The 24288-nt window shown below is 36.0% G+C and overlaps 1 protein-coding gene and 1 pseudogene across 1 annotated transcript; both read left to right on the forward strand.

Annotated features, from left to right (window-relative positions):
* Window positions 1-545: 545 nt before the first annotated feature.
* On the forward strand, window positions 546-7442 carry LOC100253815 (ABC transporter B family member 9). The gene is made up of 12 exons (XM_002271149.4): window positions 546-1134; window positions 2204-2258; window positions 2630-2805; window positions 2970-3191; window positions 3271-3509; window positions 3709-4234; window positions 4395-4668; window positions 4747-5413; window positions 5490-5718; window positions 5805-6071; window positions 6158-6421; window positions 6560-7442. The coding sequence occupies exons 1-12, from the start codon at window positions 889-891 to the stop codon at window positions 7205-7207; spliced, it is 3813 nt and encodes a 1270-aa protein (XP_002271185.1). The 5' UTR covers window positions 546-888; the 3' UTR covers window positions 7208-7442.
* A 236-nt stretch (window positions 7443-7678) lies between these two features.
* Window positions 7679-12014, forward strand: LOC100248715 (ABC transporter B family member 9-like; annotated as a pseudogene).
* Window positions 12015-24288: the final 12274 nt, after the last annotated feature.

Here is a 24288-nt window from a genome sequence, read left to right on the forward strand (position 1 = left end):
TTATTATCTCATTTGCCTAATCTTATAAAGATTTTGTGTTTATACAAGGAAAAATTGATATTATTCATAAATAAATGTGATATTAATTACTAATATGTATGAACTCATTTTAATTAAATAGATGCATTTTAAAGTTGTAAGAATTTATTTCACTTAAATCGAGCAGAATCTATATAAAATGATTTGAATTTATAATTTTTGAATTTGGTATGATATTAAAACCAATATATATTTTTTTTTAAATTCATTCTTGCAAGTTTTCAAATAGTGGTAATTATTTTTCTAATTTAAAATTACTTTATTCTTTTTAATAAAATACTTCAAATACTCATAAAATTTTCATGTTGCATTTTCTCTTGGGTTTCTTCCCAGGTTACGCGCGCATGACGCGTGAATGCAGCGGCCGTGTGAACAAATGCATTCTGCAACGAGCGATTTCAACATGAAACGCGTGTCAGACAGATGTAGTGGCACGTCAGTAATTCTTGACTCAGCACAAAAACAAATTGCCAAAAAAAAAAAAAGAGACTTCCAAATTCCAGAATGATTTTTAGGAAATGAAAAAGTTGGGAGGAAATTCTAGAAGAATGGGAACAACCGAGGATCTTTAAACCACCCAAAATTGGTAGCTCCCCCTTGCCTATTTATTCTCCACTTGCGGTTATACGCAGCATATATGATATGAATGCGGAAACGCTAGGATTCTCCCCCCACTCCTCCATCCTTAAGATCTGTCCTCTTCCTATCTTCCACCACCACCTTGCTGTCTCTTTGTCCTCCTTCGCTACCCATTCATGATGCATTGAGGAGGCAAAAGAAGAGCAGGGAGACTCAGGAGATCATCATCAGGAGATTGGGTTTGGGTTTGGGTTCGGCCGAGAATAATAAATGGGAGAGGATGGAGAAGCTCAGGCCAAGGCGCCGGCGAGGGGGAGGAAGGCAGATGAAGAGAAGGTTCCCTTTTACAAGCTCTTCTCCTTTGCGGACAAACTAGACGTGGGGTTGATGATTGTAGGGACAGTGTGCGCCATGGCCAATGGCATGACGCAGCCCCTCATGACACTTATATTCGGTCAACTTATCAACACCTTCGGCGACTCTGATCCTTCCCATGTCGTCCATGAAGTCTCCAGGGTTTGTTCTTTGTTTTGATTCTCATTATTTCATTCCCGACACATTAGTTGTTAGTTTTTGATCGATTATATGACTTGCATGTATAAAAACTTGTGAGTGGTAGTGCATGATAAATCTTGTTTTTAAATCTTGATCAGAAAAAGAGAAGAGAAAACATCTCAAGGGTTGACGTATAATAGATCGATATTGATCTTGGATTGCGATGGAACTGATTGAGAGACGAGTTAATGCGTAATAACATATGAGTTGGCTGGCTGGTTCCTGAGAAAATGGATGAAAACAAAAGATGTAGCCATCTGGGTTGGAATTGTTTCAAGATTCTGAATTTTCTTTTCTTTTCTTTTCTTTTCTTTTGTTTCACTTTCTGGGCAACCAAACAGAGCCATTAATGCGGCTTTGCTTTACGTTACAGCAACACGGCAGGACAGTGGGAGGGGGTTCAAACCCAATAGCAAATCTGATAATTGTGTTTCCTATAAATGTTGAATTTAGGTGTCCTTCCTAGGAATGGAGGAAAACTTTCCCTTCTCTCTTTAAGCGTGAAGAAAAAACTTGCCTTTTTCTCCTTTATCAGAAAATCAGGGTACAACACTTTGGTAAATCTTCCCCCTTCCAACTTACCAACTTATCTAAATAAAGCCTTTCATCCGAAGACCATTCTGGGTACAAGAATTAGTCAAACTTTTTTCCACTTACACAAATAGAAAAGGAAACCAACTTACCTAAATAGAAAATTAGACCATCTGGTATTCTCATTTCCCAAGTAGCTTCAGGTGAATTAGGAATTGAAGCTGAAGTATAGTTTATCCAAAACAGGGGTATTCTAGCTATTTCCAATGTTCATAACAGAACATGCTGTTGTACTTGCAGAAAATTAATTTGACAAGTCCAATATGGGCGAACTTTATCATTTTCCCATATCTGAAAATGAAAAAGTAATCAATATGTGGACTGAGTATTATTCTAAAGCTGATGAAGCCTGTACTCATGGAATCAAATCCAGCTTAGCATGCATATACAATGATATTATCGTGTACCTCACCCGTATGTATGTACCGTGTGTTTTCAGGTATCCTTAAAGTTTGTATACTTGGCTATTGGTTCGGGCATCGCTTCTCTCCTACGTATGTTCAAATGACTCCTTTATCCCCCCCAACTTTTGCATGATTGCACATTCTTTCTTGGATATTCCTAGGCTAATGTTAGCATGTGGCCATGGTGGAATGCAAGCTTGATTTCATCTTAGCTTGCAATTGGGCTTAAAATCATGGCAGAATCCCTAAAAGCTAGACTCCTACTGGTCCATTGGCCTAGCTGGGCTTTGTGAAACCCAGCTTTGAGCTGCTCATATCCAACATTTATGTAAGAGGTCTTATGTGAATGCAGAGGTTCTGTTTCGTGGTTTTGAATTTAAGTCTGAAATTGTCTGACCCAACTAAGTAATCTTGAAGTTTTGGAAAGAAAACCTCAAATAAGTTACCTGTCATTGTCACAGAGGTGTCGAGCTGGATGGTAACAGGGGAAAGACAGGCAACGCGGATTCGAGGATTGTACTTGAAAACAATATTGAGACAGGACATAGCATTCTTTGACACTGAAACCACAACTGGAGAGGTCATTGGAAGGATGTCTGGAGACACGATTCTTATTCAAGATGCCATGGGTGAAAAGGTGCACTCTCCACTTTGATATATGCTATGATTCTGTTCTGGAGTGGGTCTTTTTTATTTATTATGTTGTCTATCTTCCATGTTCTTCTGGATGGAATGCATACATGTATATGTATTTGAATATGTTGAACCGCATGGACATCCCTAATGAATTGCTTTGGGCAGGTGGGGAAGTTCATACAACTAATGTCAACTTTTTTGGGCGGCTTCATAATTGCCTTTGCAAGAGGATGGCTTCTCTCCCTTGTTTTGCTTCCAAGCATTCCCCTTCTGGTGATTTCGGGTGGGACCATGGCGATTATCATGTCAAGAATGTCAAGCCGTGGGCAACTAGCTTATGCAGAAGCTGGAAATGTAGTAGAACAAACAGTTGGAGCAATTAGAACAGTAAGGCACTGAGTTCATACAAGCTTAAACAAATATATATTCTTCAAATTACTAACTCAATTCTCTGTGGATCTGCAAGGTTGCATCATTCACTGGGGAAAAGAAAGCGATCAAAAACTATGATAATAAGCTGCATATTGCGTATGCTTCCACTGTTCAACAAGGGCTGGCCTCAGGCATAGGGCTTGGTACAGTCCTACTAATTATCTTCGGTACATACGGTCTTGCCATGTGGTATGGATCCAAGCTGGTTATAGAGAGAGGATATGATGGTGGACGAGTCATCAATTGTATAATGGCCATCATGTCTGGAGGAATGTAAGTAGAGCGTTACATTGATTTTAGGAATGACTATTTTGTGACTGAAACATAAGTTTACCCTCTTTGTTGCTTTGTTGATCAATAGTTGTGGCAATATCATCACTAAATTTAAACATCCAAATTTAATATCCTCCTGATTAATGTATTGATGCGTGACCACCTCTCTTACCTTTGTTTGCAAATGTTCTTGGACTAGGTCGTTGGGCCAAACATCCCCATGCTTGAATGCATTTGCAGCAGGACAAGCTGCAGCATATAAGATGTTTGAGACTATCAAACGAAAACCACAAATTGATGCCTATGATACTAGTGGGACTGTGTTAGAAGATATTAGGGGTGAAATTGAACTCAAAGACGTGTATTTCAACTACCCAGCAAGGCCAGACGTCCAGATTTTTTCCGGTATTTCATTGCATGTTCCAAGTGGGAAAACTGCTGCTTTAGTTGGGCAAAGTGGAAGTGGGAAGTCAACAGTTATCAGTCTATTGGAGAGATTTTATGATCCCCATTCTGGTGAAGTACTCATTGATGGTGTTGATTTAAAGCAGTTGCAACTCAAGTGGATAAGGGAGAAGATTGGGCTAGTCAGTCAGGAACCTATCTTGTTTGCTACCACTATTAAGGAAAACATATCATATGGGAAAGAAGATGCTAGCGATGAGGAGATCAGGACAGCAATTGTGCTTGCTAATGCTGCAAAATTCATTGACAAACTGCCCAAGGTAAGCCTATTTTCTTTCTTTCTCCTTTTATTATGGTGAAATTCCTTCATATTCAGCATGCTAGAAAAAGTTACAAATCTTCTATTTGTTAAATAGAGAAACAATTCTTCTTTCCTTATAAAGGCCTGCAATATTTGGAATGGTTGTGGTGTGTATACAGGGGCTAGACACAATGGTGGGTGAACATGGAACTCAGCTATCTGGGGGACAGAAGCAAAGAATTGCAATTGCAAGAGCCATTTTGAAGAACCCACGAATCCTTCTTCTTGATGAAGCAACAAGTGCACTAGATGCTGAGTCTGAACGCATCGTCCAAGATGCACTAGTAAATGTGATGGTAAATCGAACTACTGTAGTTGTTGCACATCGTTTGACAACTATCAGGAATGCAGATATCATAGCAGTGGTTTATCAGGGGAAAATCGTTGAGCAAGGTAACACTAAACCTGGAATTTCATCTTAGAACTTCGGACTTACTCACCAAACTAAAATTTTCAAAAATTGAATCTTAGGAACTCATGGGGAGCTGATCAAGGACCCTGATGGAGCTTACACTCAGCTAGTTCACCTGCAAGAAGGAAACAGTCAAGCTAAGGATGCTCATATGGAGGACACTGATAAATTAGATAAGAGTCCTGATAATATGGACAATAGTATCGCCCGTTCTGGAAGCCAAAGATTGTCTTTATGGAGATCCATGAGCAGAGGTTCATCAAGCGGCAGGTCCTCTGTCTCACTTAGCTTTAGTGTTCCCTTCCCAATTGGTATTCCTGCGACTGAAATGGCTGGGCAGGATATTGAAAGACGTGACGGAGAAGATGAGAAGAGACGCAAAGTGTCATTGAGACGGCTGGCCTACCTGAACAAGCCTGAAGTGCCAGTTTTGCTACTTGGATCCATAGCTGCAGGAATACATGGTGTAATCTTCCCAATTTTTGGACTGTTACTCTCAACAGCCATTAAGATTTTCTTTGAGCCTCCTAATGAGCTAAAGAAAGATTCCAGGTTTTGGGCGCTTATGTTTGTGGGTCTGGGTGTCCTGACTCTGATGGTTGTTCCAGTACAGAACTACTTCTTTGGTGTTGCAGGTGGCAAATTGATACAACGAATTCGTTCCTTGTCCTTTGAGAAGGTTGTGCACCAAGAAATCAGTTGGTTTGATGACCCAGCAAATTCAAGGTGGGTCTATAAAAAATTAATGGTCAAGTGCTTAATCTTGTTGATTGTCTAACTGGGAAATTTTTGCTTATTTCAGTGGAGCAGTTGGTGCAAGGCTATCTACCGATGCTTCGAGTGTTCGCAGTCTGGTGGGTGATGCATTGGCCCTAGTAGTCCAGAACCTTACAACAGTCATAGCAGGCCTTGTCATATCATTCACAGCTAACTGGATATTGGCCTTAATAATTCTAGCTGTGTTGCCCTTGGTCTTCTTGCAAGGATATTTTCAGATGAAATTCGTGAAAGGGTTCAGCGCCGATGCCAAGGTTGGTAACACTCCTCACTTCCCGGTTATTTCATCATTTGAAATGAATTCTTAGATTCACTAAGGCCCTTCAAAACTTCATGTTAGGTGATGTATGAAGAAGCAAGTCAAGTTGCAAATGATGCAGTTGGCAGCATCAGAACTGTTGCATCATTTTGTGCGGAAAAGAAGGTGATGGATATGTATCAACAAAAATGTGACGCCCCTATGAAGCAAGGCGTTCGGCTAGGACTTGTTAGTGGTGCTGGTTTTGGCTTTTCTTTCTTTGCACTCTACTGCACAAATGCCTTCTGCTTCTATATTGGAGCTATTCTTGTGCAACATGGGAAAGCAACTTTTGGAGAAGTTTTCAAGGTAAAATTCTCGTTTGTTGTCCTTTCTTTTTCTCACTCCATTTAGGAATGGCTATACTTGTAGCTCTAACTGGCAGTTCTCTGTAGGTTTTCTTTGCTTTGACGATTTCTGCCATTGGAATTTCCCAAACTAGTGCCATGGCTCCAGACACCAACAAAGCTAAAGATTCAACTGCTACAATATTTCAACTTCTTGACAGCAAGCCCACGATTGATTCGAGCAGCAATGAGGGCACAACCCTTGCTAATGTAAAGGGCGACATTGAGTTCCAGCATGTCAGCTTCAAATATTCAACAAGGCCAGATGTTCAAATTTTCAGAGACTTGTCCTTGAGCATCCCATCTGGAAAGGTATCACCATTCTTATTTTGGATATTTTCTTAGATATTTTACCAATTCACATGCTCAATATAGGACCTAAACCTGATCAATATATGTCCTTGAGCATCAGTATTTCATTTGCTCAACTTCATGATCTGTTGTTTGCAGACTGTTGCCCTAGTTGGAGAGAGTGGTAGTGGGAAGTCGACAGTAATCAGCCTAATAGAGAGGTTCTACAACCCTGAATCGGGTCGTATACTACTGGATGGAATGGAAATCCAGAAGTTGAAGCTTAGCTGGCTGAGGCAACAAATGGGGTTGGTAGGGCAAGAGCCTGTACTCTTCAATGAAACGATACGTGCCAACATAGCATATGGCAAAGAGGGAGCCACGGAAGATGAGATCATCGCAGCCACAAAAGCAGCAAATGCTCACAACTTCATACATTCATTGCCCCAAGGCTACGAGACTTCAGTTGGGGAACGAGGGGTGCAGCTGTCAGGTGGGCAGAAGCAGCGAATAGCCATTGCAAGGGCGATATTGAAGGACCCCAAGATCCTTCTCCTTGATGAGGCAACTAGTGCTCTAGACGCAGAGTCAGAACGTGTGGTACAGGAAGCATTAGATAGAGTGATGGTGGAGAGAACAACTGTAGTGGTAGCTCACCGCCTGACCACCATTAAAGGAGCAGATATAATTGCAGTGGTGAAGAACGGTGTGATCGCTGAAAAGGGTAGCCATGAGGAGCTGATGAGCATCACTGATGGGCCTTATGCATCTCTTGTAGCACTTCATACGACTTCCTCATCAACTTAAAATGACTGCAACACAATGACCCATCTGTAAGGACTGCTTGAATGGATCAGTTTCTTCATCTGCTAAAAGTTAGATTTTAGCAATGATGATGAAGTCTGTCTCCCTGCCCAGAACACTAGGACCCATAGACACCACGATGAGGCCTTCTTTTCTCATTAAATCAAAAAGTTGTATACTCCCTTCGAAGTTTTCAAGTTTTCCGGTATACCAACAATGTGATCTGCAATTCTTTCAACCCAAGTTCTTTGCTTCAAATAATTTAATTGATTGATTTGCTTTTTCATACAGAAAAAGGGTTAATCATCAAACTTTCTTGTTTAGGTTAATCATCATACAGAAAAAGGGAAAATTTTGAATTACATGGAAAAGAAAATAGAGGGAAAAAAAAATAAAAAGATAGAAATGTAGGTTGTAATAAAAAATTGTTTTCTTTTTTAATAATAAAAAATATAGTGTTTTTAGAAAATATCTTTTAATTATTTTATATTATTTTCACTTATTTTATAAGAATTGTTTTAAAAAATATAAGGACTATTTCAAAAAATAATTATATAAACATATAAAATGATTAAAAATAAAATACTAGGTATAAAAATTATTTTTAAAATATGTTTAAAAATATTAAAAATTAGAGAAAAATTTTTAAAAATTACTTTTCAAAATTATTTTCGTTTCGTCTTACCCTATATAACCAAAAACCTAATAAAAAATTTCTTTACATGAATTAATGTCGTATGACCAAATTTATTGGAGTTATAACACCTAGTCAAGTTTAGAAAGCTAAGGGGGACCAGTGATTTATACACAAAAAATTTCCTCAAAAGCTTATAAATATTAATGCACCACGTGTCTTACCATTTACTCCTCCTTTGCTTTGTCCATCGTCATCTCACTACTACCCGTCCTCACTGATTTTACTTATGGACGATAGGGGTGCAACCCCAGTACAGCGGTATTTTTTTTATTTTTTTTATTTTTTTGAATATTGTATGAGTGGATCAATTGATTTTTCTTACAGCATATTAACACTTAATTTTCAGTACATGTGAAGGTATTGTAGGGGGAGAGAAGAAGAGAGATCTAGGTACGTAAAGTTGTTGAAGAGGATGAAAGAGGAAGGAGAAAGTGGTTCAGGGAGGAAGGGAGATGATGAGAAGGTGCCATTTTATAAGCTATTCTCATTTTCAGACGATTACCACGTGATTTCAGATATCCTTGATTTTCGTATACATCGCTATTGGGACGGGGATTGCTGCATTTCTACGCAAGTCTTCTTGTTTTCTCTCTGGTTGTTGTCCGTGTGTTCTTGCATGGTTTATGACGCTGTTATATATTCATCTGTAACAGAGGTGTCAAGCTGGATGATAATAGGAGAAAGACAGGCAACGTGCATTCGAGGCTTGTACTTGAAAACTATATTGAGACAGGATATTGCATTCTTTGACACTGAAACCACAACAGGAGAGGTCATTGGAAGGATGTCTGGGGACACCATTCTTATTCAAGACGCCATGGGCGAAAAGGTACAAGCCTCACTTCTTTGCTCATTTGTCTGTCTCCTCTACTTCTGGTGATGGATTTAGCTGTATCTAAATACTTGTGCAACATTTAGACGACTTAAGACACTTCTCCAAGCGGGAAATCTTTGGTTCTGGCAGGTGGGAAAGTTTATAAAACTGATGTCAACTTTTGTTGGAGGCTTTGCAATTGCTTTTGCAAGAGGATGGCTTCTCTCCCTCGTTTTGCTTTCAAGTATTCCCCTTCTTGTCCTTAATGGCGGGGCCATGGCAATCTACATGGCGAAAATGTCGAGCCGTGGGCAACTTGCTTATGCAGAAGCTGGGAATGTGGTAGAACAAACAGTGGGAGCCATTAGAACGGTAAGGCACTGAGTTCTTGCAGCTTCTAATAAATTTATATTAAACTTTCCAGGAAAAAACAAAAACCGACTTGCTCAATTCTCTATGGATTTACAAGGTTGCATCTTTCACTGGGGAAAAGAAAGCAGTTGAAAAATACGAAAGTAAGCTGGAAGTGGACTATGCTTCTACTGTTCAACAAGGGCTAGCTTCAGGTGTAGGACTTGCTACAGTTCTAGCAATTATCTTTGGTCTCTATGCACTTGCCATTTGATATGATGGCGGACGAGTCATTAATGTTATAATATCCATTATGACCGGTGGAATGTAAGTAACTAGTACTGCTCTGTTTGTTGATTTGTTCATTTATATACATTTGATTTGATTATCCCAAATTGGACTTCCTCCTGATCAATGTATTGGCATGTCACCTCCTCTCCTTATTTCTATTCTTGGACTAGGTCATTGGGCCAGACATCTCCATGCTTGAATGCATTTGCAGCAGGACAAGCTGCAGCATATAAGATGTTTGAGACGATCAACCGAAAACCACCAATGGACCCCTATGATACGAGTGGGACTGTGTTGGCAGACATCAGGGGCGAAATTGAACTAAAAAATGTTTACTTCAAATACCCAGCAAGGCCAGACGTACAGATATTTTCGGGTTTCTCATTGTCTGTTCCAAGTGGGAAAACTGCTGCTTTGGTTGGGCAAAGTGGGAGTGGGAAATCAACAGTTATCAGTCTATTGGAGCGATTTTATGATCCTGATGCTGGTGAAGTACTTATTGATGGTGTTAATTTAAAGAAGTTTCGGCTTGGATGGATAAGAGAGAAGATAGGGTTAGTCAGTCAAGAACCTATCTTGTTTGGAGCTAGAATAAAGGAGAACATATCATATGGTAAGAAGGAAGCAACCGATGAAGAGATAAGAGAAGCAATCGAGCGTGCTAATGCTGCAAAATTCATTGACAAGCTGCCCTTGGTGAGCCCATTCTTTCTTTTGTGGGATTCCATTATATCCAGGCATTCATCTACTGTTCTGTTAGAATTGTACTAATTCAACTTGACACCTTTCTCTATCACAATACTATTTTCTTCTGATCTTTTGAGTAATTGGACTGTTGTGGTCTGTTAACAGGGGATTGAAACAATGGTGGGTGAGCATGGAACTCAGCTCTCTGAAGGACAGAAGCAAAGAATTGCAATAGCAAGGGCCATTCTGAAGAACCCAAGAATCCTTCTTCTTGATGAAGCAACAAGTGCACTGGATGCGGAGTCTGAACGCATTGTCCAAGATGCACTACAAGACATCATGACAAATCGAACCACTGTCATCGTTGCCCATCGTTTGACAACCATCAGGAATGCAGATATCATAGCAGTGGTGTATCGCGGGAAACTAGTCGAGCAAGGTAAAATTAAACTTGGTATTCATCTTACAATTTCCACCACTTCGACAAACTAAAATATTTTTCAATTAGGAACTCATACAGAGCTGATCAAAGACCCTGATGGGGCTTACTCCCAGCTGGTTCGCCTCCAACAAGGAAACAATGAGGCTGAAGATCAAGCAACGGACACTGAAGAAGAAGCAGCAAAGAGTTTGAATATAGAGTATGGCATGAGCAGGTCCAGCGGATCGCGTAAACTGTCTCTACAGGATCTTGTAAGCGGTTCCTCAGCTAGCTGGCGTTCCCTCTCATTTCGCTACGGTCATCCACTTCCAAATGATGTGCATGACAAATTGATGCAGAAGAAGAGAGGAGAAAAAAGGTTTCAATTACACGGCTGGCCTACCTGAACAGATCTGAAATCCCAGTCTTGCTACTTGATCCCATTGCTCAGCCTTTGGGCTCATACTCTCAACAGCCATAAAAATTTTCTATGAACCTCCTCATGAGCTGAGAAAGGATTCCAGGTTTTGGTCGCTTATGCTTGCGGGTCTGGGTGCTGTGACTCTGATTGTTGCTTCAGTGCAGAATTACTTGTTTGGAGTCGCAGGTGGTAAATTGATACAAAGAATTCGCTCCTTGACCTTCAGAAAAGTTGTGCACCAAGAAATCAGTTGGTTTGATGACCCAGAAAATTCAAGGTAAGTTAACCAAGAAGTTACGATCATAAGTGCTCCAACTTGTTGATTCTGTAACGGAGAAAATTTTCTTATGTCAGTGGTGCAGTTGGTGCGAGGTTATCTACCAACGCTGCCGCAGTTCGCAGTCTGGTGGGTGATGCATTGGCCTTAGTAATTCAGAACATTTCAACAGTCGTAGCAGGACTTGCGATCTCATTCACAGCTAACTGGAGTTTGGCCTTGGTAATTCTAGCTGTGCTGCCTTTGGTGGGCTTGCAAGGATACCTTCAGATGAAATTCATGGAGGGCTTTAGTGCTGATGCTAAGGTACGTATGACCCTCTGTTCCTGAGTTTTGAATTATTTGAAGTGACTTCTTGGATTCACTAAGACCTCCCAAAACTTCATGTTAGGTGATGTATGAAGAAGCAAGTCAAGTTGCAAGTGATGCAGTTGGCAGCATCAGAACTGTTGCATCATTTTGTGCAGAAAAGAAGGTGATGGATATGTACCGACAAAAATGCGAAGACACCTTGAACCATGGAGTTCGACAAGGAATTATAAGTGGTGCAGGTTTTGGCTTTTCTTTCATTGCATTTTACTGCACGAACGCCTTCTGTTTCTATATCGGAGCTGTGCTTGTGCAAAACGGGAGAGCAACTTTTGAACAAGTTTTCAAGGTAAATATATACCAGTCCTCCTCCATTTAGGATTTGCTATTATTCTAGTTTTAACTGGCTGTTGTTTCTAGGTGTTCTTCGCTTTGACAATTTCTGCAGTTGGGATTTCTAGTACCAGTTCCATGGGTCCAGACTCCAGACACCAACAAGGGCAGGGATGCAGCTGCTTCTATATTTGAACTTCTTGACAGCAAGCCCATATTATTTATTTTAAACCATTTTTTGGGTTACCTATTATAATTTTTTAGAAAATTATATATATATATCATAAATAGAAATTATCATTAATAGTAATAATAATAGTTCTTATTAATTATAAAAAGTTTAAAGTTATATTACTATATTTTTTTTAAGTTAAGAAACAAATTAGTGTGTTACCTATTTTTCTTTAGTTAAAATTATTTAATTTCCTTGTTATGATTAATATTTTAATAAGAAGCAAAATAAAGTTTAATATCTTAGTTTAAAAATATGATGGTTCAATTTGATATTATTTGATAAAAAGTTTAAATGCAAGTAAGTTAGCAAATTAAAAAACAATTTTGATTTTATATATGATAAATAATTCTTATTATATTTAAAGTATCAATAGTCGTGATAACTAAATTTTACTATGAACAATTACTAGTAAAATTGTTTATAGTTTTATTTAATTTTCAATCATAAAATATTTTTTAATCTTTATGATTTTTGCAATACAGAAACAATTTATAACTACAAAAATAACATTCTTTGTTTATGATTAAAAATAAAAGTTCAAAACTTTTATAATTCTTAAATTTGTAAAATTAACAAATTTATAAAGTTAAAATTCATGGAAAAATATTCTTAAACGCACCATTCTCTGTTTATGTTTATTATATTTAGTACCAAATGGAAGTCTGAAATTCTGTTGTCCAAATGTATGATGAAATTAAGCTACAAGCATATGGGATAAGGTAGAAATTAATATCATCAAATCTGAAAAAATGATACCATATGATAAAATAATAATAGATTGGTATAAGATATAAGGGGACACATGACTAAAAATAATGAAGACAGAGTAGGAGTAGGATGCACATGTAACATTTCCTAGCACCTAAGGCCCACAAAAATACTAATAAATTATAGTTTTATTTGTGAAGTATTTTGACATTTTCAGAAACAGTTATACAAAAACGGTTTTTTAAAACATTTTTAAAAATTTGTTTGCGGGCGTATTTTAAAATACAAGTCCATTTAGAAACCTATAATATTCTTAATATCTTTTTATTTTTATTTTTAAAATATGTTTAAAAAATAAATTTTATATGTTATATTTTATTTTTAATTATTCTTTGTATTTATATAATTATTTTTGAAAATATATTTTACTCTAATAAGTGAAAACAATTTAATATAACTAAAAATATTAATATTTTAAAAAAATATCTTATTTTTTGTTTTTAAGAACAAAAAATTGTTTCCCCTCTATGGTTTATTTATTTATTTATTTATTATTAAGAATAAAAAACTGTTATAATTAAAAGCTCGTTAGCAAAGACTACCTATACCTTTGAATTATTTTAGAAAAAGAACATTTTATATATGATAAATAATAGGTTTTATAATAAGATAAGTTATTATTAGAAGATTTTATTAAATTTTATCATCATTAATATTAGCATCATTAAGACCAGTTATTTCTTTTTTAGTAAACTTAAATTTACTAAACATGTTTAATTATTAACATTTTAAAATATAGAACTTGATAAATTTCTAATATAAAATTTTAAAATTTTAAAACTTGATAAGCTTGATAAAACTTTGAAAATAACAATTTTAAAATATATAACTTGATAATTTTCTCATATATAATTATAAATTTTAAAATTTTAAAACTTGATAAAAAATTTAAAATATAAAACTTGATAAATTTCTAATATAAAATTTTTAAATTTTAAACTTGATAATTTTAAAACTTGAAAAACTTGATAAAACTTAATAAAAATTTTAAAACAACACTTTGAGTAAAACATTGAACTTTCAAAATTAATTTTAAATTTTAAAATAATTTTAAATTTTAAAATAATTGTAAATTTTAAAAACTTGATAATTTTAAATCTTTAAAAACTTTCAACATTAATAGTTCTGAACACAGAACAATAAGAGTAAAATTATTTTTTTTTCCTTTTTTGTGTGATTAAATACACATGTGATAATTATAAAATATTCAATAGATAAATTGGATAAAATAAAAAGACAAAGCAAAAAAAAATCAAGACATCAAATTTTTTATATAAAAAAAAAACTCTACTATGAAAAAAAGTCATTAGACTTAATCCGGTTCAAATCTTTCACTATGAAAAATAATGAAATAATGAACCATGTGGGTATATAAAAACTCTACTATGAAAAAAAGCCATGAGATTTGATAATAACCCACTGTCAACATTTTAACCATATATAAAGCCATGAATATAAAGTCTCACATCACTTTCCAATATAACATTTTAACCATTGAATATAAAGCCTCACATCACTTTCCAATATAAAATACACAGCCAACATGCATGTTAACCCACAAAACCCTTCTCCAGCAATCATTTCCAATATAAAACCTTTCTCCTCCTACCAACAAAACTCATTTTCTCTTCATCTCCAAAACCCACGGCCATAAAACCCACAAAACCTACCCACAACCCCCATTGTTTGGAGGAAGCCATTGCCAGAAAAAGCTTATGAAAGTCATGCTGAAGAAGCCCCATGGAAGCTATGGCCTGTAAAGCCAAAGCCAACTCCAAGAAACTCCCGTAAAAATAATTTCTCTCTAGGTTTTGCTGAGTTTTGGGATTTTTTTTTTTTTTTTTTGGTTTTGTTAGTTGGTATTTTGGAAATGTTTGTGATTAGGTTTGAGATTCCATTGTTATTGGGTTTATTTTCATTGTTATTGGGTTTATTTCCATTGTTATAGGGTTTTGGTGCTTTTGGAAAAACCACACTTAATTACTTCCCAATGTACAATTTCTCTCTAGTTGCTCTCTATTTTTTCTATGATTTAATTGTTATTGGGTTTATTTCCATTGTTACTGTGTAAAGAAAGAATTTTTCTTTTGTGTGTGTTGCATTCTCTTCAATTGTCTATTTCCATTGGGTTTAATTACTGTATTGCATTCCTAATTTGATTAGTTTTCAACAAAGTTTTAATAATTCATGTTTTTTCTTTATCTATTTCCACGTGTTGCTTTTTCTTTGTTTTTGTAGCTTTGAGTTTGAGTTTCTGTAGCTTTGGGAACTCATATTACCAACTATCTAAAATTCATGATATTTTAAGTAGATAAAAAAAATAGAAAGTAGATAATAAAAAATTGTAATTTAAGAACTATTAATTATATAATAAGAGATACAAATAATTAGGGAAAAGTTTGTATACAAATAACTGTTTTAAAAAATAATTATATAAATGTATAAAATAAAATATTATACATAAAATTTATTTTAAAGATATTTTAAATTTTTAAATATTCTTTTGTTTTATTAAACATAATTATTAAAACTCTTTTTAAAAATAATTATCAAACATGCTATTAAAAATTTTGAATCATAATTCTTTCTAAATAAATTCATTATACAATTAATAATATAGAATGAAACTTAAGTATGTAGTAGCTCCCACCGTAAGTCCCCTAAAATTTAATGATTTTCCACGTGGCATGACATCATGTCATAGTCAAATCATTTCCATCCTAAAATAAATAAAGAAATTTACAATGGTGGTAGGTGCAAATTGGATTGCAATGGTGGATTAATTAAAGTTAAAGTAAATCCCTCAATGCATCCAAACTTACATGATTAAAGAAATTTTATAAATTAGAATTATGAAATGAATAAAATAATAAAGGATGGATTATTGATTAGCTTAATTGGCAACTATTTTATAGGCGTCGAGATACAAATAAGAAATACAAGTAGATATTTTATTTTATATATACAAATAATTATTTTTTATTTTTTATATATTTTTAAAAATAAGTGAGTCAAAACCCACTTTTCTTTAAATAATAATAATAAAAAAAGAGTTTGAATTGAATTTAGGTAATAAATTAAATTAGATAAAACTTCCTATACGTGATTTATTAAAATTTTGACCGAATACATTTAATTTTCATTGATTCCAAATTCCTTTAATATATACATATATATAATTTTTTTTTTTTTTTGGATAGAGTTTGAGTTGGCAATCAACCAGACCCCCAATCCACATGAGCTACATGTTACAACCACTAATGCTGAGTTGGATATAAGCCCTGAATTTGCATATATTTTATAATCTAAAATTCATGATATTTTAAGGAAATAATTATATGACTCATGAAAAAATGCATTTCAAAATATTTTTAAATGAATTATTTATAAAAATTGGGTTTATTTATTTATTTTTTTAAATAAGTGAGTCAAAACCCACTTTTCTTAAATAAAAAAAAAAGTTTGAATTGAATTTAGATAATAAATTAGATTAGATAAGACTTCCTATACGTGATTTATTAAAATTTTGACCAAATATATTTAATTTTCATTGATTCCAAATTCCTTTAATATATACATATATATAATTTTTTTTTTTTATAGAGTTTGAGTTGCCAATCAAACCCCCAATCCACATGAGCTACACGTTACACCCACTAATGATGAGCTGGATATAGGCCTTGAATCTGCATATATATATATATATATATATATATATATATATATATATATATATATATATTATAATCTAAAATTCATGATATTTTAAGTAGATAAAAAAAATAGAAAGTAGATAAAAAAAATTATAATTTAAGAACTATTAATTATATTGTATGTACCTTCATGAAAAATAGATGGAGAAAATAATTTTTTTTTATCTTTGAATTCCCAAATATAATTTAAGAACTATTAATTAAACCATGTTTGACTTTAGTGAAATATTTATATTTTTAATTATTGTCAAAAGTAAAAAATAAAAAATTTAAAAGTGATACAAGTAAAATCTATTCTCAAATTTATATATTTCTTTTTATGATTTAATTTATAAGTTGTGTCTTTTTTTTTTATATTTAAAATAAAGTAATTAGCTGCAGAATAAAAGTTTACAACTACAACTGAAGAACTCTCAAATGTGAAAGATGAACACTCACATGTGAAAGAAACATTTGAAGAGAGGTTGATAGAAGTTCAAGAAAGACACGTGAAGAAGTGAAAGAAGAGTTCACTACAAGAAAAAAGAGAATCAATTACACTTTTTAAACGTCAAGAAAAGTATAAGATGACGCTTCTCTAAAGCGTCCTCTTCTCCCCTGTCATTATATGTTTTAGTCAATAATGACACTTCCTGCAAGCGTCATCTTTGATTTATACTTTCAACGACACTTAAAGAAGTGTCATCTTTGAATAACATTAATGATGACACTTATAAATGCACCATCTTTGAGTATTTTTTACTAAAATAATTTTTATAAAATTGTCATTGTTGACACTCATACGGGCATTTTTGGATTATTTTTTCAATGACACTTTTAAAAGTGCCATCTTTGGTTTATGTTAATAATGACACTTAATAGAAGCATCATCTTTAAGCATTTTATTTTAATAATAATATTGCTATTATATTTTTAAAATAATGAATTTCCTATATAATTAAATAAGAGCAAAAGCAATTATAAATCATAGAACTAAATTGAATTATACAAATTAAAATATCTCCAAATAGTAATATACAATGGCTTAGTTTGAATAATTAGTACAATTACTTGTATATAAATTATAAATTTGTTCATTAGATCAAAATATTTCTATTAGAATTTTTGACCACGTCCCTCAACTCTCCTTGTATTCGCCGTAGGCACTTAAGTGAATGTACTATAAGGTTAGGGTATGCGTCTTTCCTATCAGTAATTGCTTTTAGGAGAGTTGGTAGCGCCTAAGGTCCTACACATGTCATACTCCACTCGGTTTTTCAAGCTATATAAGGTTTAACTTAGTTTACATGATACAAAACACTATTACATCATAATAATAGATATGAGAGATTATTTCAATTATGCTTATGTTAGTCATTAATAACTTAGTCATTCTATGAACTTAGGTCTTGGGATCTCCCATAAGCTATATTGGGTTACAATTATAATTAAAGATTATTTGGTTATAAACTTTAATTTCATTCTTTTCAATAAGGAGTTAATTTGATTTCTTGACAAACCTTTAATAAGTGGATGCTCAAGGAGAATGATTAAAACCGTTACACAAATTATTAAGATTGTATTGAAATAGTATGTAAAATGAACAAGACAAATGATCTCTTTCTTGTAATTGTAACATCTCAAATGACAAAAAATAATAAATCAAATAATATTTTATATTCCCTACAAAAATTTAGATGTTATAAAACTACACACATGTAGCTCACATTTGACTTGGAATGGAATTCCATGTTTAGGAATAACTAAAATAGAATATCTACCTTGGTTGGAATGGATTACCACACTCGGTTGAAATGGAATACTACATTTGATTGAAAATTATATATGAAATATCGAGGAGAGGTCTTCTATTTGTAGTTGTAAGTAATTAATAGTGTAATAATTATTATCATTGAGACACTAAACACACGATATTTGTTGCAAAGGTTGTGTGTAACGACCCGCACCCAATGACTCATGCCCAATTGGTGTCTCAGCTGATTTGTGTTCAGCTGGTGCTCCTTGATTGAGGAAGTGATCAACAAAATTTATACCTATAACACCATACACTAGGGTAGCAAATACAAAGCTACTATAGTATAGTGGCTCTAAGGATCGTTCACTGGGAATGATTTGCAAGCAATCAAGGATACCAATTCCAAGTGAATTGGTTTTGTTTCATTTCACGGTTAGCTTAAGGAATAAAACACAAACTTTGATTTGTAAAGGTTGAGACTTAAACTAACTAACTTAACAGAAGTTTGGAATAATTTAGGAAGAAAAGCATTCCTTGGAGATTTAGGTTCACTGGGGTGGTTCCTCATGCAAAAGACATAGCTCCGGTCAGATGGTTCATTTCCTCGCATTAGAGATTCAACTTAGAGTCAATTCTCTAACCGGTGATGTACAGAGACTCCTTCAATTAGATTTCACTTTAATTCTCTCACTGATACAACTTGCAATGGTTCATGCCTCTCACGAGCACTTACCATTCAAGGTGATCTTTAACCTTGGATTCCCCTTCACAAACTCGCAAGAGATAACTAATGGATGTCTCCTAGGAGTCCAAAAGCTTACCAAGTGTTGGTAATTCCAGAAAATCCTACCTTGAAGTCACCTAACAGAGGCTCGCAAGGGGTAAACTAGTGCATCTCCACGGTTGGAAATCACTTGCCTTACCAAGTGTTGGCCCAGGTGACTCTAAGGTGTTTTAAGTTAACTAAAAACATTGAAATCACTAAAGGATTTCACTTCCTCTTCATTAAAAACTAAAACCACAAAGCTTTGCATTCTTGCACTTGGAACCTTCCCCGGCAACCTTAGCTCCAAGGAATTGGAGGTTTAGTTACTCATTCTCTGGGGAAAACTCCTCAGAGAATTCATAACTTAGAAATAAAATGAAAATACAAAGTGAGAAGGTAAGGCAGTAGAAAGAAAATACTTTACTTGCTTACCAAATGGTTACAGAAGGAACTCCTCTCTGAGAACAGGCTCCCGAGAGGTATTTATATCAAAACAATATAAAACTAATTATTACATAGATATTTGGTCTTTTTACTAACTTAAAAACTAAGGTATCATGTAATTGGTGGTTTACAAGGAGTATTTTGGGATTTAGACAACAAAAATCTAATGGAAAATATCTCCCAATGTCGGTAGCAAGCTTCGGGAGGCTTCCGGAGCCATTTCGCAGGAGAAAAGTGGTGTCTGCGAAATTTCGCAGACACCCAAGAGGGCTGCGAAATTATTTCGCAAGACCAAGATATCTTCACCAGGCTGCAAAGTTGGCTTCCATCTTGAAGTTTCTAGTTTCCCTCTCGCGGCATGGTTCGTGCATCGTCAGAAGGAGAAACACCTTACTGTACAAAAGTGTTGCGAAATTCTCGCAACAAAAGGCTGATTCCGCAACACTTTAGAGTGACTGGCTTGTAATGGCTGCAACTTCTTCGTTTCAACTCCAAATTGCACACCGTTTGAAGCATTAGATTCTTGACTTCCTGAGCTTTGAAATGGTATATAGCTTGCATCATTTGGACTTCAGAAAGTTCTCCAAAAGTGGCTGCTACGACTGTCATCAAGAATAGGCTTCATGACAGATTCTCTTTGCTTTTTCTCCTTGCAATCCGGATTCACTCTTGGCAATTGAATTCTAAGCTTTGCCCAAGATTCCTCATAGCTCTCCTCATTCTTGACTTGCTTTGGTGATCAAAATACTAACAAAAACACCAAAACTTACACAAAGTGATCAAAATTGCCTTAAAGGATCCTTAACATGCCAATTGAGTTAAAAGGCCTAAACTACTACTCAAAAGTGTTAAAAAGGATTAATTAAAGGCTATCAAATAGCACTTTTTGAGTAGTAATCACTCCCCCCAACCGACATATTGCTAGTCCCTTAGCAATATAGGAGAGAAAATAAAAAATAAATAGCAAACTAATCTAAAATTTACAACATCATGCTAAAGGAAAATAATTTTCAAGTGGCATGATGATCTATTTCTCACATGAATCATTAAAGAAATACAAACCCAAATCTCAACAAGAGTCACAACAAACTATGCTAAGCACTGTCAATCAAGGGAGTGCATTATGCAAACTGAAGTTTTAAAATCATTTCACTTTCTAAGAACTAAACTTCAATCTTCCACAAAAATCTATGTGTATTGGTTCCTTAGATTCCGAGAATAATATGCTACTAATCTCACCCCCCAACCTATCTCTTTTCAACACTTTAGCAAACTGACCAAAATCAATAAGAAAAGAACACACTTTCATCTTTTTTTTTTTTTTTTTTTTTTTTTTTTTTTTTTTTAAGGTAGCTTTATGGGGTACTCTTTCTGACTTGTCCATGTAATGGGGGTCCATCGATGACTCCCAACCAATTAAGGTTTAGGGCACCAAGTTTTAAGGATCTTTCAACCACTAACTCCTCGGATTTTTCCCCAGACTTTTAAGAATGAATTTCTAATACCCAAGCATCTACCATATGCTAACTCTACCTATTCACCCTTGTAACGAGCATTGAGGTCGGTGTCTCCCAACCAATTAAGGCTTAGGGCACCAGGCTTTAAAGATTTTCACCATATACCCCTCAGACCTTGCTCGGGTTTCAAGGCAAGCAAACAACTTTCTTTATTTCAAAGGCTCATTGGCCTTTTGCAGGGTGTTTCAATTTTTATCAAATGAGGTCAAATATACCAAATCCCAAAAATATACTAAGTCAAGAGGGAAATAGCTTTTCATGTTATAATCGGAAACTAATGTGCACAGTGTGTGGATAGCTTAAAGTGGAAGAACTCAATTCAATTACAGTAGAAGTTTCAACAATTGAACTACTTTAGTAAGCATAATCCATACTCTAAGTCAAGTGAAAAACAACAGTTCAATTTCTCTTGGTTTAATTTGAAAATTTTTCCTCAAAATTCATGGAGAATAGAGTAACAAGAGTAAAAAGTAAAAACTACAACTAATTAACCAATATATTTGCAATACCAAAAAGATTTAGAATACTTCCTTCCTCATACCCCCCAACCGAACTGAGCATTGTCCTCAATGTGATTTGAGTGACTGTAATAAAAGGGAGGAAGTGGTACCTCCATGCTGATATCAAATTCGAATATTGATTGGGGAAAACCACATGTTTCAAAAAGAATAGAATGTGTGAGAAAAGGAAATAAGGAGAATTTAATGCTAACTTTTAACAAGAAATAGTCAACTTGTATTACTTTGAGTTCATTTGATTACAATACTAAAGACAAGTAACACAAGGAATCCCATATATAATACCAAAATACTGGGATTTCATTTCAACTAAAACAAAACAAACATGCATAAAAACATAAACAACAAATATATATAATGTCTGATGAGTGGGGTGGTGGTGCTAAGCAGAAGGATCTGCCTCCTCAGTAGGTGGATCAGCTGGGGCTTCTGGCTCTGGAGGTTGAGACTCTGAAGGCTGAGAGTGTGGCTCTGGTGGAGTCTCAGTGGAAGGCTCTACAGCTTGTGGCAGATCGAAATGGACTTGAAGCTGCCTTAGGATGGCAGCTTGTTGAGCCTGAGAGGCTAACATCTGCTCCTGGCATGCTTTGATGGCTGCCAACTCCTGAGCAAGATTGCTCTGGGAAGCTGTAAGAGTCTCTAATGCACGGCACAGCTCTCGATATTCGGATATAGGGATGGCCATCCTCGGCTCAGCTGATGTGGATGGCTGTGATGGAGTAGGTGCAGCTGGTGGAGCTCGAGGGATGGCAAGAGTAGCAAGTGTTATACCTTCAGGTGGATGTCTTGGGGAGGCTCTCCTTGCTACTGGCTGAGGCTGCCCAGGCTGATCAATTTTGTAGGCCGTCATATTATTCCATTTATCAAGGGTAAATGGCTCACGACATATTCTCTTTCTTTCCTGCTGAGGCTCAGAGGGGTATCCGAGATGCTCCAAAACTTGGCATAGCAGCCTTGGGAAGAGGAGTGGAATGCAATCTGCTCTTTGAAGCTTCTTCTTGTGAACCTTCTCCTCAAAGTATAGAAGGGCTGCCATGATCAGATGATGAGGCCCAAAGAAGAATCCTTCTGACATCTTGTACAGGGCTTCCAGGAGAATTCCCCTTCTTTGGGTCCAATGCTGTAGGGGATAGATATTATGCCTCAAAAAGGCATCAATCAAAAACATCACTGGAGGTAGCTCCCCCCTCAACAGGTGTGACCGATTTGCAGCTCCTCTGGTTAGTGTGCGAACCATCTCTAACTCAGTAGGATTTACCCAAGCTTTAAAATTGTCAAATTGGGTTGGCTCAAACGGAATTTGCAGGGCTTCAGCAATATGTCTTGCTCCCAAAATACCATGCCTTCCATCAATTATGAAATGGATCAGAGTTGGATTTCTTACTTCTTTGGTTGTCATGGTCTGGTAGAAGTCCGTGACTACCCGGGGATAGAAAAAATCCCTTGGAGCTAGCAGATGCTCCATATGATATCTCCTCAGCAGCTGGAAGGATTGGGCAAGCTCTGGCCTCACTCTGAATGCTGTTAAATCGAAGCAAAGCTCAGAATGGAATGCCCGAGTTCGACAATCCAAGTTTCCTTCGATTGGGGGCTGGGGCAGCATTGGCCTTCGGATCACTTCTTCCAGAGGTGCTTCAGCTGCAATTTGGGGCTCTGGAATTGGCGCTTGAGGCTCCTGAGCTTTTTCTTGGGGGGCCGGAGATGGTACCGGCGATGGAATTGGAGTTGCTTCTGGTAAGGGAATTGGCGAGGGAACCGGTGACGGCACTGGAATTTGTACCGGTGAAGGATTTGGTGATTTCTCAGGGGATTGCTCAGTCAAATCAATTGGTTCAGAGCTCTCAACCCTGGCTTTCTTCTTCAATGGCTGACCACCTGACCTGGTTAAATATCGCCTTGCCGGCAGCTTTGGTGGCGCCGGCTTCACTGGAGGAGGGTTTGGTCTCGACGGCGAAGGCTTTGGAGCAGGTTCTGGAACAGAACCTGGGCTTGGCTCCTTTCGCAGACTCCTTTTGCGGTTCGAAGGGGATGAAGACTTTGCCCCTCGCGTTCGTGTCATTTTGGGGCTATCGATCTTTGGCCGGCGCTGCTAAACGGAGAAGACAACGGGAGACACGGACGGCGTGGCTTTGTGAAGAAGACGAAGGGGCTGCGAGAATGGTGCTCTGATTTTTGAAACCCTTTTCGCAGCACTTTTGACCGGTATAAATAGGAAAAACGGAAGCCCAGGGGTCAATTTAAGTTTCGCAACAAAACGGCAATTTCGCAGCAACTTGCCATTTTCGCAGCAACTTCGCAGTGAGTTTCGCAGCTGCGAAATTGATGTCACTGTGCTGCGAAGTGGCACTCGTGTGCCAAAACCACTTTCGCAATTGCGAAATGCCCTGCGGAATGGGACTTTTGGTGCGAAATCACGCTTTTCCATTTTGCAATGAGTTTCGCAGCTGCGAAATGGATGCTACTGTTCTGCGAAGTGGCACTCGTGTGCCAAATCCACTTTCGCAATTGCGAAATACACTCGCAGAGGCTTCTACAGTGCTGCGGAATGGTTTGGCAGCAAAATGCCGATTTCGCAGAGATTTCCTTCACCCTGCGAAATTTCGCAGAGCTCTGTTTCTCCCCTGTTTTTGCTCTGTTTCGGCTCCAATTTCGACCCGATTTTTTTTCTTTCAATCCCCTTGAAATTTCTTCCACCTGGGATCATATAAAACGATTAAAACACACCTAAAAAACATAATTTAAGATCAAAAACTAAGATCAAAAGTATGGAAACAACTTGAAAATTTA

Source organism: Vitis vinifera, chromosome 10, assembly GCF_030704535.1.
Source record: "Vitis vinifera cultivar Pinot Noir 40024 chromosome 10, ASM3070453v1".
Classification (NCBI taxonomy): domain Eukaryota; kingdom Viridiplantae; phylum Streptophyta; class Magnoliopsida; order Vitales; family Vitaceae; genus Vitis; species Vitis vinifera.